The sequence below is a fragment of the Rhamphochromis sp. 'chilingali' genome (genome assembly GCF_963969265.1).
Source record: "Rhamphochromis sp. 'chilingali' genome assembly, chromosome: 15".
Taxonomy (NCBI): Eukaryota; Metazoa; Chordata; class Actinopteri; order Cichliformes; family Cichlidae; genus Rhamphochromis; species Rhamphochromis sp. 'chilingali'.
Genome location: NC_137942.1, coordinates 23,537,956 through 23,553,154, shown reverse-complemented (window position 1 = coordinate 23,553,154; position 15,199 = coordinate 23,537,956). Strand labels below are relative to the sequence as shown.

The following is a 15,199-nucleotide window of genomic DNA, read 5'->3' as shown; positions in this document are numbered from 1 at the left end:
CAGATAAAAATGAGCTCTGAAACGGTTTGTTTCAACTTGAGTAATATTTGCATTACTGGGAAAGGAGATTATTCAAAAAATAATGCAAAAAAGGTAATTTCAGATCTGTTTTGCATTGGCAGACAAAAAGAGAGTCTAATAATTCTTGCTTCACTCTTGAAAAATGAGGGCATTTACACAAAGTTAGCAAAGGTTTTTGCCTGTAAGGAATATTTTGCCTATTAGTGCTGAACTGCTGTGACTTTGGCGCTTGTCCAGAGAGGTATGGTAAATAGTCCCTGAGCTATCTGGAAACGAGCCCAGGCCAATTACAGAGCGCACACCTAGGTCCCGTCGTAGGATGAATGCACACATTTCTGTTGGGTAACATTATTCGAGTTGTGCCTAGGTCAGCACCAGTCAGCACTCTCACTTTTTTTTCTCCCCCTCTCCTGTACACTGGCACAAATAAAAATATGCTCAATTTCATGACCAGCATAAACTTTTGAACCACCTTAATGAGCTGCAGAGGGACTGAACATACTATTACATCTTTTGGGGTTGTATCATTAAGAGTATCCAGTGTAGAGAAATCTGCCCAATCAAACGTGTTGTTATGCACTGGGAAATAAAGCAGCACCCAGATGTTTTTATAAACTTATAAATAGAATTAACTTCACATGACTGTCACTTGAATAATCATGCGTTTTGACAACATGACCATCAGGCGGGCCCCATTATCTTCAGTTCTGCTTCAAAGAAAACCCTGAGATAGCGACCAGCCTTGTTTGGAGTTAGATAACAGATAATATTTGTAGTATTCATCCACATTACTTTCATGCTTCAGACTCAGGTCAAACTTATTAAACACTAACGAAAGAATTCTCAGAAACCAACACCAGTTCCTACTCAACATCTGGTTAATGTTAAAGCATTCTCTTGTCAACATCATGCAAAAAGAAAAACTGCCACAATTCATTTAAGCACTTTATTACTCTTTATTGAGAGAATACATGTAGTCTGGTTGTGATATAATATAGACAAGTTGAAAGTTAAAAAGTCAGTTCCTAGGTTACCAAGGTCCAAATACACGCAAATACATACATAAAATATGTTTATACTGGGAGAAGATTACTTAATTTTCAACTACTTGCTTCTACTTCTACGTGACTATTCAATATTTAATACCAGTGTTGGATACATAAAAGGTGATCATCTGACAAACACTTCTTTTCTTGTGCATCCAAGTCATGCAGTGCAGATGCAGCTTCAACTATACTGTTATTCATTTTCAAAAAAATAAAACCCACTGAGCCCACTTTCTAGTCATCACTTCCTATCACGCATGATCAGTCACTGCTAGGTCCTGCCACTAGGGGTCAGCACTCAGACCCTTCTTGAGCCTTGCCATTCGAACTTCCTCCATCAGTTCTTTGAGATACTCGATCTCTCTGGCCATAGATTCGGCCTTCTCTGCCAGCTCTAGGTTCTTCCTCTCCAACAGCACGTGCTCGTCAGCGAGGGCGTCCTTCTCCGCTCTCTTCTTCTGTCTGTAGCGCGTGGCAGCAGTTTTGTTCTGCTCCATCTTCTTCTGTTTTTTGTCTTTTGGAGGCCTCACAGCTGCACGTTCAGGTCCACCTGCACCGCGTGGGGACTTGACCTTGACACTGGTGGTGCTAGGAGAGGGCGGACTAGCTTTGTAATTTGGTTCCGGGTAGGGTCTGCTTCTGGAGGGTGTTTTTGGAGGGGAGGATGGTGGGGAGCAACAAATGACCTTTGACGTGGTGGCCGTGGTGATCCCGACTTCCTTTTTCGGGGCAAGCACGAGGACGATGCGAGTTGGTGAGAGTGAGAGTACAAGCTTTGGGACCTGAGGGACCACAGTGGCTACCACTGGCTTCACCTCACTCTCTGACACATCCACTTCACTGCCAAGGTCCAGGGTAAAGGTAGGGGAGGAGGGAGACTCTACTACGGGGGATTCAGGGTCTGGGGAGGTAGGCTCTGATTTGATTTCGAGCTCCTCTTGAGGCTCTGGGATACAAAGTGGAGAAGAAGGAACCTCCTGCCCATCGATGCAGGATTCAGGATCATCCACAGTGATGACAGCAGTATCTGAACAGACAGTGGAAGATGAAGGGGGCGGTGTACTTGAAAGAGAAGCAGAGGGAGGATCCATGAGCACAGGAGTTGAGAGAGCTGGCAGGGGGAGGGAGTCGAGCTCCATGGGGCAATCAAAGGAGGCCAGGAGGTCTTCTGGAGAGCTGTGAGACTCTTCAGCAGGACTGCAGGAGCCAATCAGCGAGTCCAGGTCAAGGTCACTAAGATCCACCTTCTCGGCCATCCAGTCCAAGTCACTGAGCGCATCCTCTGTGGAGGCAGAGCAAGCAAAACATGAATGAGCTATTAATTTATACTTCGTTACACTCTGACATCAGGTGTCCGAACTTTTAGGTGTTACTCAACAGTAAGTCGTTACCTTTGCCGTCACCTGAGAGCGCCTGGCTACACGTCAGCTGACCTGGGTGGGCCAATAAAGGGAAGAGCAGATCAGACTCCATCCCGACTTTGTCCCCATGGAGGAGGAGGGCCGGCGGAGAGGGAGGAGGGGAGTAGAAGGGCGGAGGAGAAGAGGAAGACGACAGCGATGAGGAGGTGAGGGGGGAAGCAGGTTCAGCATCCCCCTCCAAGCTTCCTCCTCCTTTCTGTTGTTCTTTGTCAGGGCGGAAAAACAGCGAGTCCATGGCGTCAGCCATGGGAGAGGAAGGCCCCCAGAGAAGGGCCTCCATGTCTTCCTGGCCAAACTGTGAGCTGGTCATCATCATGGTCATAATGGCTGTTGTTGGTCACAAATGGGGAGCGTGACAATGCTAGGGTAGCTTCGAATTCTATTATGCTGTCGAATGCAGCAGTGCTGAGGGTTTCCACGTAGGACCTGAAGACAGAAAGATGAACAAATGTTTTTGAATGCCTGAACACCATTTTAGACACACACACACACACACACACACACACACTTCACATTTATTACAGAAAAGAAAGTTCCAAGTATAAACAAAATCATCCTGAGTCAAATTCTTTTAATTTTTACCAACACTGCCCCCAAGACTGCAATACCAGTGATCTATCACGTGTTTCCGCGCAGCTCCCAGTCTTATGACTCTGACGTAAGTCTGCTAGCAAGCGAGGTCAAAGAGTCCGTCTCCCTCCCCACAAAAAAACAAAACAGCTACACTTTTGTTCTCAGTCCGCCTGCAGCGAGCCGCCATTTTGACACAAAGAGGAAACGAACCATTTTCTGAGTGCCACGTTGGCGCTCGGAGGCCGGCATGAGAACACAAGTTTGATTAATCAGCGTGAGAGAGGGTTTAGCGTTTTCACAGATACAATGTTACGAGCTTATTTGCGAAAACTGCGTCAAATGTTACAAATCGTGACAGTAACACGTGTTGCGTCACTTCAGTTTTGTCGTCATTTGATTTAATAGTTTCAAATAAAGGTGTTTAGCGTTCTATTAAATAACTGTATGGTATATATATATATATATATATATATATATATATATATATATATATATATATATATATATATATATTTAAAAACATAACAGCAGACTCGTCAGACCGGCTCCCAGGCCAGACGGTTGTCCCCGACAGCTGGTATGTTAAAAAATAATACTTACGACATTTTTGCTGAATTAGAAGTGACTCAGTGCACTGGCTGGATGCACTGTTTTGCTGGCTGCTGCTGGGTCGCGGCACAATTTCACACTGCCATTTCGGCAAATAGCGCGGTGTCCAACAATATCTGCTCGTTGTCTGTTCCGCAGGAGGGAAAATGGCGATAGTTGTGAGCAGTTCGCGATATAGAGCTGATGCAAGGAGTGGCAATATGCATCCGCCGTGCCCACATTATCAATCCGCGTCACACCCACTGTCTGCTGTCTGTCTGAAAAAGTAGTCACTGAAAATAAACTTCTGAAAGTGACGCAGTATTTATTAATACCACATCTTTCAATATATATAAGCGTAACTGCCATTTATCTGTATAGATAGCGACTAACTGACTAATTGTTATAATAACATAGCAATAGCTTTATTATAAAGTTTCCTCTAACAGGAAGGTTTTTTCAAAGAACTACTTTTGGGTGGTTAATTTTTTAACAGAATTGAAAAGGATGAACTGTGCTGTTGTTACACAAGTGCCACTGGCATCCCTCCTATACCCATCAAAAAAGAATAAATAGTAACAAAAAACCCCAAAACAAATAAATAAAAAAAAAACATCATTATGCCAGAGGGAGTGATTATAGAGTGTAATAACAGTCCTGACGGTTATTATAGTGTATGTGGGATTGGGTGAGGGTTGCTGGAGGCCACAGCTCAGTGGAAAAGCAGTTCCTCACTCTGTTTGTGCTAGATTGCATTAGTCTGTATCTGTGTGTCTATGTGATTGCACATGCTCATTCCACACAGTGTTCACCACAAGGTGTAGGTCCCACAGGTGGGACGTTTATGATTAATTATCTGGTCTGACTGGTGTTAATGACAATGCTTTTCTTCTCATAACATTCAACTAAGTGTGCCACCTAAAGCTAGTAAACTGTTAAGCATTATGTCAGCATAAAAGGTACTCTATATTGCCAAAAGTATTTACTCATCTGCCTTCTCATGTATATGAACTTGAGTGACTTCCCATTCTTAATCTGTAGGGTTCCATGTGATATCTCCCGTTTGATATCCCACAAAAACTTGCTCATCCGTGTCTCTGTGGGCCTTGCTTTGTACACTGGTGCGCAGTTATGGAAAGGAGCATCCCCAAACTGTTCCCACAAAGTCGGAGTATGAAATTGTCAAAAATCTCTTGGTGTGCTGAAACATTAAGGGTTCCTTTCACTGGAACTAAGGGGCTGAACCCAACTCCTGAAAAACGACCCAACACCATAATTACATTTGCAAACAGAGCAAATGTTTGAAGAAGCAGTCTGCATGCCTGGGTGCTTGATTTTATACACCTATGAAAATGAAAGTGACTGGATCACCTGAATTCAGTGATCCAATGGATAAGTGAATGCTTTTGGCACTATAATGCACATGTGATCTATATTATGAAAATATTGAGATTTGAAATTGTTATATTTTGAATGATTACAACTATACAACTATCAGCCTCTTCAGCATCAGTTAGTCCTGCACTGAACTTTATAAAAGGATCTTGATGGAAGCATTTTAATAAGGTTCCTGCAGGAGCCCCTCAAGCATTAATAGAGGTTCCTCCAGTAACCTTTTTATTTTTCCTAAATTGAGCTATTAAAGGTTCCGTAAGAAAACTACAAGGTGAACAAGGTTCTTTGAATAACCCCAAGATCCTTGAGATTATCCGAATTCTGAGGGAGTGCTGCGCTTAATGAGTCAAACATTCATCTTTTTTTTATACCATAACACAGGTGTAGCGAGGTGAAGAAAACAAGGTGTATGTTGTGAAGCTAAAGCTAAAGCAAGGAGTGTGATATCCTTCTGCAGCATAACCTTATGATTTCTGCCATTGTTTGTATTCTGCACTGCAGCCACTGTCGCTGACTGGTGTCCTAAAAAAATAAAAAGTAATTACTGATACTCAACTTTGCAGGTGATGCAGTACTGTTTATTGATACCACACGATTAAATGCATACAAGAGTAACTTTTGTTAATTTATATATTTAATCATAATTGTTATCAGGACTTCAGTAGTGACTCCAACATAAGCATTTCCATTTTTACAGTGATGTAAATGTACAGGAACTTTCAAATCAATCAAAAAGGAGTCAAGTCAAACACACTTCACATCTCTGTCACACTGACACACACACACACACACACACACACACACACACACACACACACACACACAAAGGACAAACACAGTGGTCTTTGATTCAAGATAACTTTTTCCACATGTCAATCAGATGATCCAGTCCTTCCTGTAGACCATCAACCAGCAGGCAAACTTTACCCGAAAAAATGCTCTTATTTGACTTCTTCAGCTTCTGACCATTCTTTTCTGTAAAATAAAGATCCATTTCCTTGGTAAAAGCTTGAAGTAATTTCTCAGATGACGTCCCACCTGGTTGTGCAGCTCTCCCCCCATGAATGTCTGTGTTGCTTTTTCCATCACATAATATGTATAACATCCTCACCGCATCCAGATGAGCGCCTGCACTCTTTAACCTAGCAATGCCGTGCCTTCGCAGCTCCATCACTGTGAAGATAATATAATCTAGACAGCGTTCCAGATCAGCGACACCTTCCATGTAGTCATTTACCAGTTTCTCAACTGCCGTCCTCGTCACCATCTTCTTGCTGACTATAGCGGCGTGAGCGCCCATACCTCCAGCAGATGCAATCATGCCAGCGCCGACAGCTGTCGCAATCAGCGAGGCACCCATGGTCACCGGAGCTAGGACGATCCCCACCACTGCAGCTACCCCTCCCACAGAAGCCGTGGTCCCTCCGGCAATACCCATGTTTTTGTTGTTCTTCTTGATCTTGTTTAGCTTCTCACAGATGGAATGGAAATCTGTGATGATCTTCTGCAGGTCTTCTTTTCGTTTACTCATTAGAAGATTGTAGAGATGCCAAGCCTTTGCAACATTCATGGATCTCTGACTGATTGAGCTTCAAAGAGCAGTGACAGAAGAGACACAAAGTTGTAGCTCATGTAATTAGGTACACAACAGCTTATCTCGCTGACTTCCATCATCACGCTTATGCAGATTTTCATGTTTTTGGTTACCTCATTTCATCCTCTTTGTCACTCTATAGAGTGACAAAGACGAATCAGAGGACGCTGAAATGATTGCACAGAAATGAATACAATAAACTGGACATAACAATATAATAATGCTCTGTGTTAGCAAGGATCATTTTTCACAAATCTTTTTCATGTTTTTTACATTAATTACTACTTCTTGGAATAAAAGAAAGAATAAAAATGCCTTTTTTCAAGGCAATTATGAAACAAATTTTTTCCTTACTTATCATTCTGTTGAACCAGGTCAATAGCCCGCTGAGGTCCTGAGGAAAACAGATCATTTTTATATGAAAAACACTCGCTGACGAGGGAAAGATCACATTGTACTAAATCACAGTTAGATAAAAGATCAGGTAGACTTTACAGGAAAACCCTGATCTTTGTCATGCATTTGTCTGCAAACACCAACTTGTCATTTGTAAAAACAATGAACTGACTTACATCCATGTCCTTTTTACCATAACAGTAACCAAATGTGTATATTATAAAGCGTGCGTGTCGTATAACTGCAGAGCGCGCTGTCTCTCTCACCAACTCATCTGAATCATCCTGAAGGATCTCGAGGTACCGAGGTGTCTCAGAGTGCACTGATCCTCCAGACACTGAATGTGATGATGGTGGGTTCAGCGGAAGCTGTGGTGGTGTGTTCTGTAATGGACATAATATTTTGGTTGTCAGCTTTCCTATAACAGGAATACTCCAGTTCAGGTAAATAAAATAAGCCATTTCCATAGCAGGAAATTGTTATAATCAACTTCAAGATCATTATTATTCCCATGAGTTTCACAGGTGACTCTGCTGTGGAAATTTTCCAGCCGTGAAAGCCGCTTGGCTCTCGCAGTTGTGTTATTGCTAGTCACAGACGTGGTACACAGAGGAGAAATCCAATTCAACTGATTTTTCCTCTTATGTCAGGGTTTATACATTTATGTCACTGATGTTATACAATGGGTCCAGATTAGGGAGATAAGTCTGTGTAGTCCCAAAAAGGTTGATTCTGTTCATCTGGACTTAGCGTGGGAGAAACCTTTCGTTTTTAAGAAGATTTTATATATACTACTAGATATAAAATCCAAGTGCCTTAGTTTTAAAATGACTTGGTGTTCAGGACTGGCAGGCCTTTCAACAGTACAGATCATGAAAGAAAGCCCACTTCTTCAAAGAGGCCGGTTGCCTTGAATGTAAATGCTTGAAAAAGAATTTGTGGCTTATGAAATTCAATAAAAAACTGTGACTTTATAGCGTGATGAAGCATAGAGATATTTTTTAAAAGCGATCAGCTGGTAACTCAACGTACAGACTTGAAACTTGGACAAGTTAATCAGTGGACCGTCACCAGCTGTTGTGACAAATTTCAGAAATTTTAACTCACAAAAAAATATGTGAGCTGCTATGGACCTGCATGGTAGAGCAGGAGGGAGATAATGTAAAAACATATAAACACTGTGTAGCATTAGTTTGTGAAACCCGAGAGAAGTCTGTATCCATATTGCATGACTTTTAATTTGCAGTTTACCCGTGTATTGTAGTTGTTTCCAGTGACGTTCAGTGATTCTTGAGAACGAGCCTGTGAGACAGGAGTTAGATGTGTGGAGCCTGCAGGGGAAGGTGGGGACTGACATTCTGGCTTGTTCTAGTCACACACAAAAAGTTAACATAAGACAAATATTTCATATAATACTATTTTAACTAGAGAGAGTCAGGTCCTATTTATGTCCTCTTATTGTAATACTTATTTAGCTCCAGCTTAGAAAATATTACAATTCACATTCAGATGTCTCAGAGAAGTCTGTCTTTACATTTATGACATGAGGGAAATATCTTGTCGAGCATGGAGCACTTACCTCGTATCTCTGACTCGCTGAAGACTGTGTTTCATAATATTGGGGGGGACTTTGAAAACGATGAGGCCGAGGAGGGGGAGGAGGAGGCTGTTTAATATGCAGATCTGGATTCTGTGGCAAAAAATAAAGTGCAAATTACACATTTATTTAGCATTTAACCAGAAGCAGATCTTTCAACAGATTAATCCTCCAAAGACAAAACCAAATCCAGAAAAGGGAATAAAAACAGATCTAATGGAAATAAAAAAGCATTTTTCAAAAGTAATAAATGGAACAGGTTGGATCAGGAAGTCGTTTCTGGAACCAGTGGCATATTAGGTTTTTTACAGACAAGAAATATTTTTATTACTAATCTTAATGCTTAAAAATAATCCCAAAAATTCCCTTTGTGGGTTGACCTTGATAAAGTGTGCTTGTCAGTGCTCGACACGTAATATAAGTGTGGTGTAAAGTCTTTATTATCTGTCATTCCATCTCTTAATGATGAGCGCATGCTTTTCTGCACTGTTAATCGCTGTGATGGCGTGCATCCAAGGACCAACTCTCATACTCGTAAAGGCGAAGAGTTTCTCCCTGAGATAGTGCTGCTGCTGGGGGATTCCTGGAGATGAGATGAAAAGAAAAGTTTGTTAGTCCGGTTTGTGGTCTGAGAATCAACGACCTACTTCCTCTCAAGTTGTAGTTGCATGATGTGCTTGAGTATGAACAAAAATCTGAGTGTAGTCCAACATTTTACAGAGCTGAGTATTCCTGCTGTTTACTGCTGGGTTGGACCAACATTGCCACAATATTACTAAAACTCTGGTAAAATATTATCTCGACTATAGTTGCAAGCAACAGTGAATAGCCAGGCAGTTTAGCTGGTCAAAGTTGACGTGGCAACTGTAGCCAGTGATCAAGAAACAAAGTTTTGTGGCAAGAGATGTAAACAGTTGCTGAAATATAATCTCATTTCCTGTGTGAGGGTGTCTCCACCTTATTCATTCGAATTTAGTCAAACTGAAACTCGTTTGCTTCAAAAGGGATGTGTTTAAATACAGGTCCAGCTTTGACCAGCTTTGGCTGGTAGCTCAAGATACTGACACGAAACTTGGAGAAATTAATCAGGGGACGGTCACCAACTGTTGTGCTAAATTTCAAAAATGTTCCCATACATTTAATGGGCTGCCGTAGAGCTGCATGGGGGAGCAGGAGGGAGATGAAGAACAGATCTATAAACCGGTGAAAACGCTATGTTTGCTTGTATAGGTTCAGAGAAGCTCAGAGAAGCGTTCTCTGTAGTGCATCACTTTAAGTTTGCAGTTTAGTTTGCTCACTTACGTTTGGTGATTCCTGAGAAAGAGCTGGAAAAACAAGAGTTAGATGTGTGGAGCCTGCAGAGGGAGGCCTGGATTGATGATCTGATGTGTTCTTTAAAAAAAAAGAAAGAAAGAAAGAAAGAAAATGAAAATGCATAATACTATTTGATTCAACAAAGATTCAGGTTCCATGCATGTATTTTTGTTCTAATAACAATTTAACGCCAGCTTAGAAAATAATATATTGCACATTCAGATGTTGAAGAGAAGTCTGACTCTACGTTTATGACCTGAGGGAAATATCTTGATGACGATGGAGCCCTTACCTCGTATCTTTGACTCGCTGATGAACTCATCTGGCCATAACTGCTGTGGGAAGCTGGAAAACGATGAGGCTGAGGAGGGGGAGGAGGAGCCTGTTCAATGTGTAGATCTGGAGTCTGTGGCAGAAAAATAAATTGCAAATTATACATGTAGCATTTACAATAAATTCAAACAATTTTCTGGACTGGCAGGAATATCAAAGTCAGTCAGAGCATTTGAATTAAAAAGATACAGTCTCCTGTCAAGAGATTTATTCTAAAAGACACTTCTTCAGCGGAGAGTCAGAGAGTGGAGAAACACACGCTGCAGTTTTTACTTGCAAGGGCGGTCAGAGAGCGCTCACATCAGAGTGGGGGCCCTGTGATGTGCGCTCTGTTCTTGCACTTGTCTTTATTTATACACAAGAATAATACAACAGTGAATACATTTGTTCAGTGGAATGTTGATACGTGAGCAGGTGCATATGTGGTTGTGTATGTTAGGTGTATGTGTGTGTGTGATTCTGAAGGACGCGGCCCCTCTTCTTGTTAGGGAGTGAAGATAAAAATGTTCTCTCCACTTCCTGGTAGGGAGTGAAACCGCTTGTTCAGCTCTTATTATCGCTGTGAGAAGAACAAGTCTTGTAGTGAACAACAGTCTAAGTCATCAAAAGGTTATTATGCAGTATTCTATCACATGCAAACTTATATCATTGAAAGCTTATACTGACTACTAAGTACAATTTTCCATTGACATCTCCACAAACTCTAAATGTCATCACAGAATACATCTACAAATAGACAGTGATTATGTGGGAATGCTGTGGAAGAGCATTAGGAAAAACTTTCAGGTTAAAAATTTAAGCTTCCAGTCATTGAGTCAGCTATGGATCATATCAGAGACGTATTGAAGAAGAGGACCTTTGAACAGGATAAACATTCAAAGACATTACCAAATTCACAAAGGGATAGCGAGAAAAGGACTAAATGGAACAAAGGTTTGGCCTGATCAAATGCAGATTGTGTTCTCCATTAGTTATTCCTGTGACTTTCTGGATTCTTGTAACTAGCACAGAATGAATGTAAAAGTTAGGCTTGGCCGTGAGTTTGAAAAGTGAATACAACTCATGGTATCTTAAACTTTCAGTCTTTCTAGGAGCCTGCATGTGGTGACTAATGTGGTTCCAAAAAGGCATGAAAATGTACAGAAATAGATGCTTGCTTGTTCAGTGACCTCATTAAACACCTCCCAGCTGAGTTTTTGGTCTTTACCAGCACTGCATGATATCTATCTTGATCAATTCTGGCCCCAGCTGGAGTAAAATAAAACTAGTGACTGATGTCACAATGGCTACACCTTTTCTTCTATATGGTCTGTGGTTTTAACACTGACCTGTTATATATAATACATCAGCACAACTCTGAGAAGTCCACATTTAGTTTGTGTTTTTGTCTTATGTTCATGGAGCTTGTCTAACAACCATGAAAAGGCATTAGCTTCCTTGTCACAAAACCCACAAGGACGCATAGTTCCCCAAGTATTCTTTCTAAAGATAAAAGTACTTTTCTACCATCACGGGTGAATGAGCATTTGAAGCGCTTTCTGCGATTGCTGGTTTTTCAGCATTTTTTTTAGTATCGGTTGGTGGTTTGGGAGCAGGGCGAGCAGGCTGAGGCCTCTTATAGCCCACAGGGGATCCACTGGAAGTCTGGTCACAAAAAAGAGGAAATGAATCAATACATACTTATTAGTATCTGCTATCTTTATGAGCCAATATGTGATTAAGTGAAAAAAACAGAGCTCAACTTACCGCAGTAGGTGCTATGCTTCCAGCCTTATTGGAGGACTCAGCTTTGTTACTGGTGCTATTGGTTTGTTGATATAATTTCAACCTGGGTGCTGGTACAGGCTTGACTTTAATTTCTGGTTGAGCTTCATGTGTGTCATCAGGCTGTCAAAAATAGCAGGCAATTAGCATTTTGTTATCTGCTACTCCAGTGCCAAACAAGCAGGGACCCTGTGTAAAATGCAAATAAATGCAGAATGCAATGATTGAGAAATCTCATAAAGTCAAATTGTTTTCAAACTGTTTAAAACTGTCTAAACAGAGAAATATACCATTTTTAAGAAAAAAATTGCGCCATGTTTTTTACCAGCTCCTCTTCTTCATAAACGTCTGCTAGACTTTTGGGAATGAAACGTTGTCTGACTGTAGGCAGGCAAGTTCACAACCAGGACTCTTCTACTACTAAGTCATGGTACACTATTAGATGCAATGTGTGGCTCAGCATTATCTGCTGAAATGTCATGGAAACTCTGGATGGGAGCATATGTTGCTCTAAAACCTGTGCATCCCGTTCAGCATCGACGCTGTCCTTCTAAACGTGCAGACTGCCAATGCCATAGGCACTAATGCAACCCGTTAGAAATGCAGACTGTTGAACTGAGTGCTGATAACAAGGCGGATGGTTCTGTTCCTCTTCAGTCTGGGGAACACGGCATCCACGTTATCCATAAAGAATTCCAAATTTCTATTCGTCTGACCACAAAAAGGTTTTCCACTTTGCCTCAGAGAAGACAGCAGCATGATAGTTTGCCCTCTTGTGAATAAAATATGGGTTCACAGGATTTGCAAATCATTGCATTCTGTACAAGCAACAGTTTAATTACAAAAATATTGAGCTTAATTAAAGGAAAGCTGAAAGATTTGTTTATTCACATACAAGGCCTAAAATTCCATTTTTTTATACTGCTATAAATGTTCAGAATTCTTCTAGAGAATAGATACAATGTTTAAATTAGAAGTGTGAACACCCAAAAAATAAAGACTCAGCAGTTCATGGACGCAGGAGGTTAATGTGAATCAGTTTTTACCAGTAAAGCGTTCGGGTCTTCGTAGATAGGCTGTTGGATTTCATCTGAGCTGGCTGACTCCATTGTGTCATTTGTCCTTCAGGGACTGGATGACTTTGGGGTTTAAAGTGTGACAGAAATGAAAAAAAAAAAAAAAAACTCATTATTTTTGATAAGGGAAAAAGAATGCCTATTTGTTTAGTTGATTTGTCAGGAAAACACAACTCATAATTAGATGTTACAAGAAATTCTTCTGTTAACCAGGAACTGCTAGGAAGGGATTTTTTTTTTTACCTTTTTTTTTTTTAAGTTCAGTTTCTATACATTTTATCTCCTGACAATCTTTCAAAAACCGAACTTAATACCTTCCTTTCCCCAGCTCCACCTCTACAACATATAAGACTACACATGTGCATATGATGTGGCTGTCTATGGATTGGATTTTAGCAGCTATCATGGGCCAGTTATGCACTTATGGCCCTCTCCAGGATTATTGGTTTGTTGATATCTCAGGAAAACACACTTATAAGAACAGCAGTGAACCACTGAAGGCCTTCATTCTAGATTTAGCAAGAATCTTAAAGACACGTGTCAAGATTAGAGATGAAAAAGTTTGTTATGTCATATTTTTAAGGACCTGATGTTCAGCCACACCTGACACTGCCGTTAATAATGGCATTAGACATTATTTTAGATGATTTTCTCTGACTTTATTAGCTCTGTTTCAGGCAAAGCTATTTTCAAGTCCAGTCCAATGCAATCTCTACTTGCAACTGGCCATCTTTACAGACAAATTGCAGCAAACCGCGGCTTTCCTGTAATTATTTAATACTTTTATACTGTCTTCCTCAGCTAGACTATAAATACTTGTTTTGTTTTCTCATGGGTTATAGCAGAAAAGTTGGGTTATGCAGTTAAATGATCAGACTCGTGCAAGGAAAAAACAATACATGCCTAGAATGCAATGACAAGTTAGCTTATGTGTGACTTGCATCGCTGATAAAAACGAATGTGTCTTTCCTAACAGAAGCCTTTACAGGAAGCGTGCGACACCTGCAAACACATCTGCAGTCTGGTTAAAAAGATGTGTGAGATCTTCTTTGAATGAACAATTATGTTCCAAAACATAATTGGAACATGGGATCCAGTTATGTTTTACTATATCTATTATATCTTACACTAAACTGAGTATTTAACTGTATAAGCTGCAGCATATAGGTGATAGCTCTTCAACTCATGCTCAAACTCTTGGTGATGGTGACATTTTCTTTGTAACATTATGTAGCTTTTAGGCCTTTTAATGTTCTATAATATTAATATTTTCTATAGAATATTCTTTTAATTCTATAAAAATAAAATAAATAAACACAAGAAAAGGCCATTCTTACCACCGTGCTCCCGTTTAGAAGGTAACTTTATCTGCTATTCCTTGTATTTTCCTTCATGACTCCAGTGTGTTAAAGGATTTTAACACACTGGATGCTGTACTGGTAGCACCTGTCGCGCCACAGTGCCTGCTCCTCCCACCAGCGTCATGATGGAGGCGCAAATATGTGGGTGGATCCAGTTTCTAGACAGATGAAAAATTGGATAGTAACCTAAAGACAACTTTCAAACCCGTTTGTGTGTGTGTGTGTGTTGGCCATTTTAGTTTTTTTTTTTTTTTCCATGCCTGTATACCTGTCAGTCGATAACACACTTGTCTGTGCAGGGGATTTAATCTAAAACTTGTTTGACAGGCCAGCTGTGCACCTGCTTTGACAGCAACTGTTTCTCATGCTTCATCATGGGATCTCTCAGATTTCTGCCAGTTTGGAGAATGACCGACCTAAGATCCTGTGGGTCTTTCAGATACAGATGGACAAAATGATGGTGGCTAACCAACCGGACATAGTGGTGGTAGACAAACAGAAGAAGACGACCGTAGTGATCGATGTAGCGGTTCCAAATGACAGCAACATCAGGAAGAAGGAACACGAGAAGCTCGAGAAATACCAAGGCTCAGAGAAGAGTGTGAAAAAATGTGGAGGGTGGTAATCGGAGCACTAGGTGCGGTAACTCCCAAACTAGGCGAGTGGCTCCGGCAGATCCCAGGAACAACATCAAAGATCTCTGTCCCGAAGAGCGCAGTC

At 40.9% G+C, this 15,199-nt stretch overlaps 2 protein-coding genes across 4 annotated transcripts; both read right to left on the bottom strand.

Moving 5' to 3' along the window:
- Positions 1–953: 953 nt before the first annotated feature.
- On the bottom strand, positions 954–3,855 carry atf4b (activating transcription factor 4b). Its single transcript, XM_080906263.1, has 3 exons — positions 3,662–3,855; positions 2,459–2,914; positions 954–2,349 (listed from the first exon to the last, which is right to left on the bottom strand). Exons 2-3 carry the CDS (start codon positions 2,808–2,810, stop codon positions 1,352–1,354), a joined length of 1,350 nt encoding a protein of 449 aa, XP_080762389.1. The 5' UTR covers positions 2,811–2,914; positions 3,662–3,855; the 3' UTR covers positions 954–1,351.
- Positions 3,856–6,471: 2,616 nt separating this feature from the next.
- LOC308412133 (uncharacterized protein) lies at positions 6,472–14,592 on the bottom strand. 3 transcript variants are annotated; one of them, XM_080906265.1, is made up of 13 exons: positions 14,456–14,592; positions 13,089–13,181; positions 12,025–12,165; positions 11,785–11,922; positions 10,238–10,351; positions 9,934–10,023; positions 9,164–9,214; positions 8,614–8,724; positions 8,286–8,402; positions 7,301–7,417; positions 6,993–7,032; positions 6,752–6,805; positions 6,497–6,633 (listed from the first exon to the last, which is right to left on the bottom strand). In XM_080906265.1, exons 2-12 carry the CDS (start codon positions 13,149–13,151, stop codon positions 6,753–6,755), a joined length of 1,035 nt encoding a protein of 344 aa, XP_080762391.1. In that variant the 5' UTR covers positions 13,152–13,181; positions 14,456–14,592; the 3' UTR covers positions 6,497–6,633; position 6,752. The 3 variants fall into 3 exon arrangements, with proteins under 3 accessions (XP_080762392.1, XP_080762390.1, XP_080762391.1); XM_080906266.1 differs by lacking the exon at positions 6,752–6,805 and having other exon boundaries at positions 6,472–6,633; XM_080906264.1 differs by having other exon boundaries at positions 6,495–7,032.
- Between the last annotated feature and the right edge of the window lie 607 nt (positions 14,593–15,199).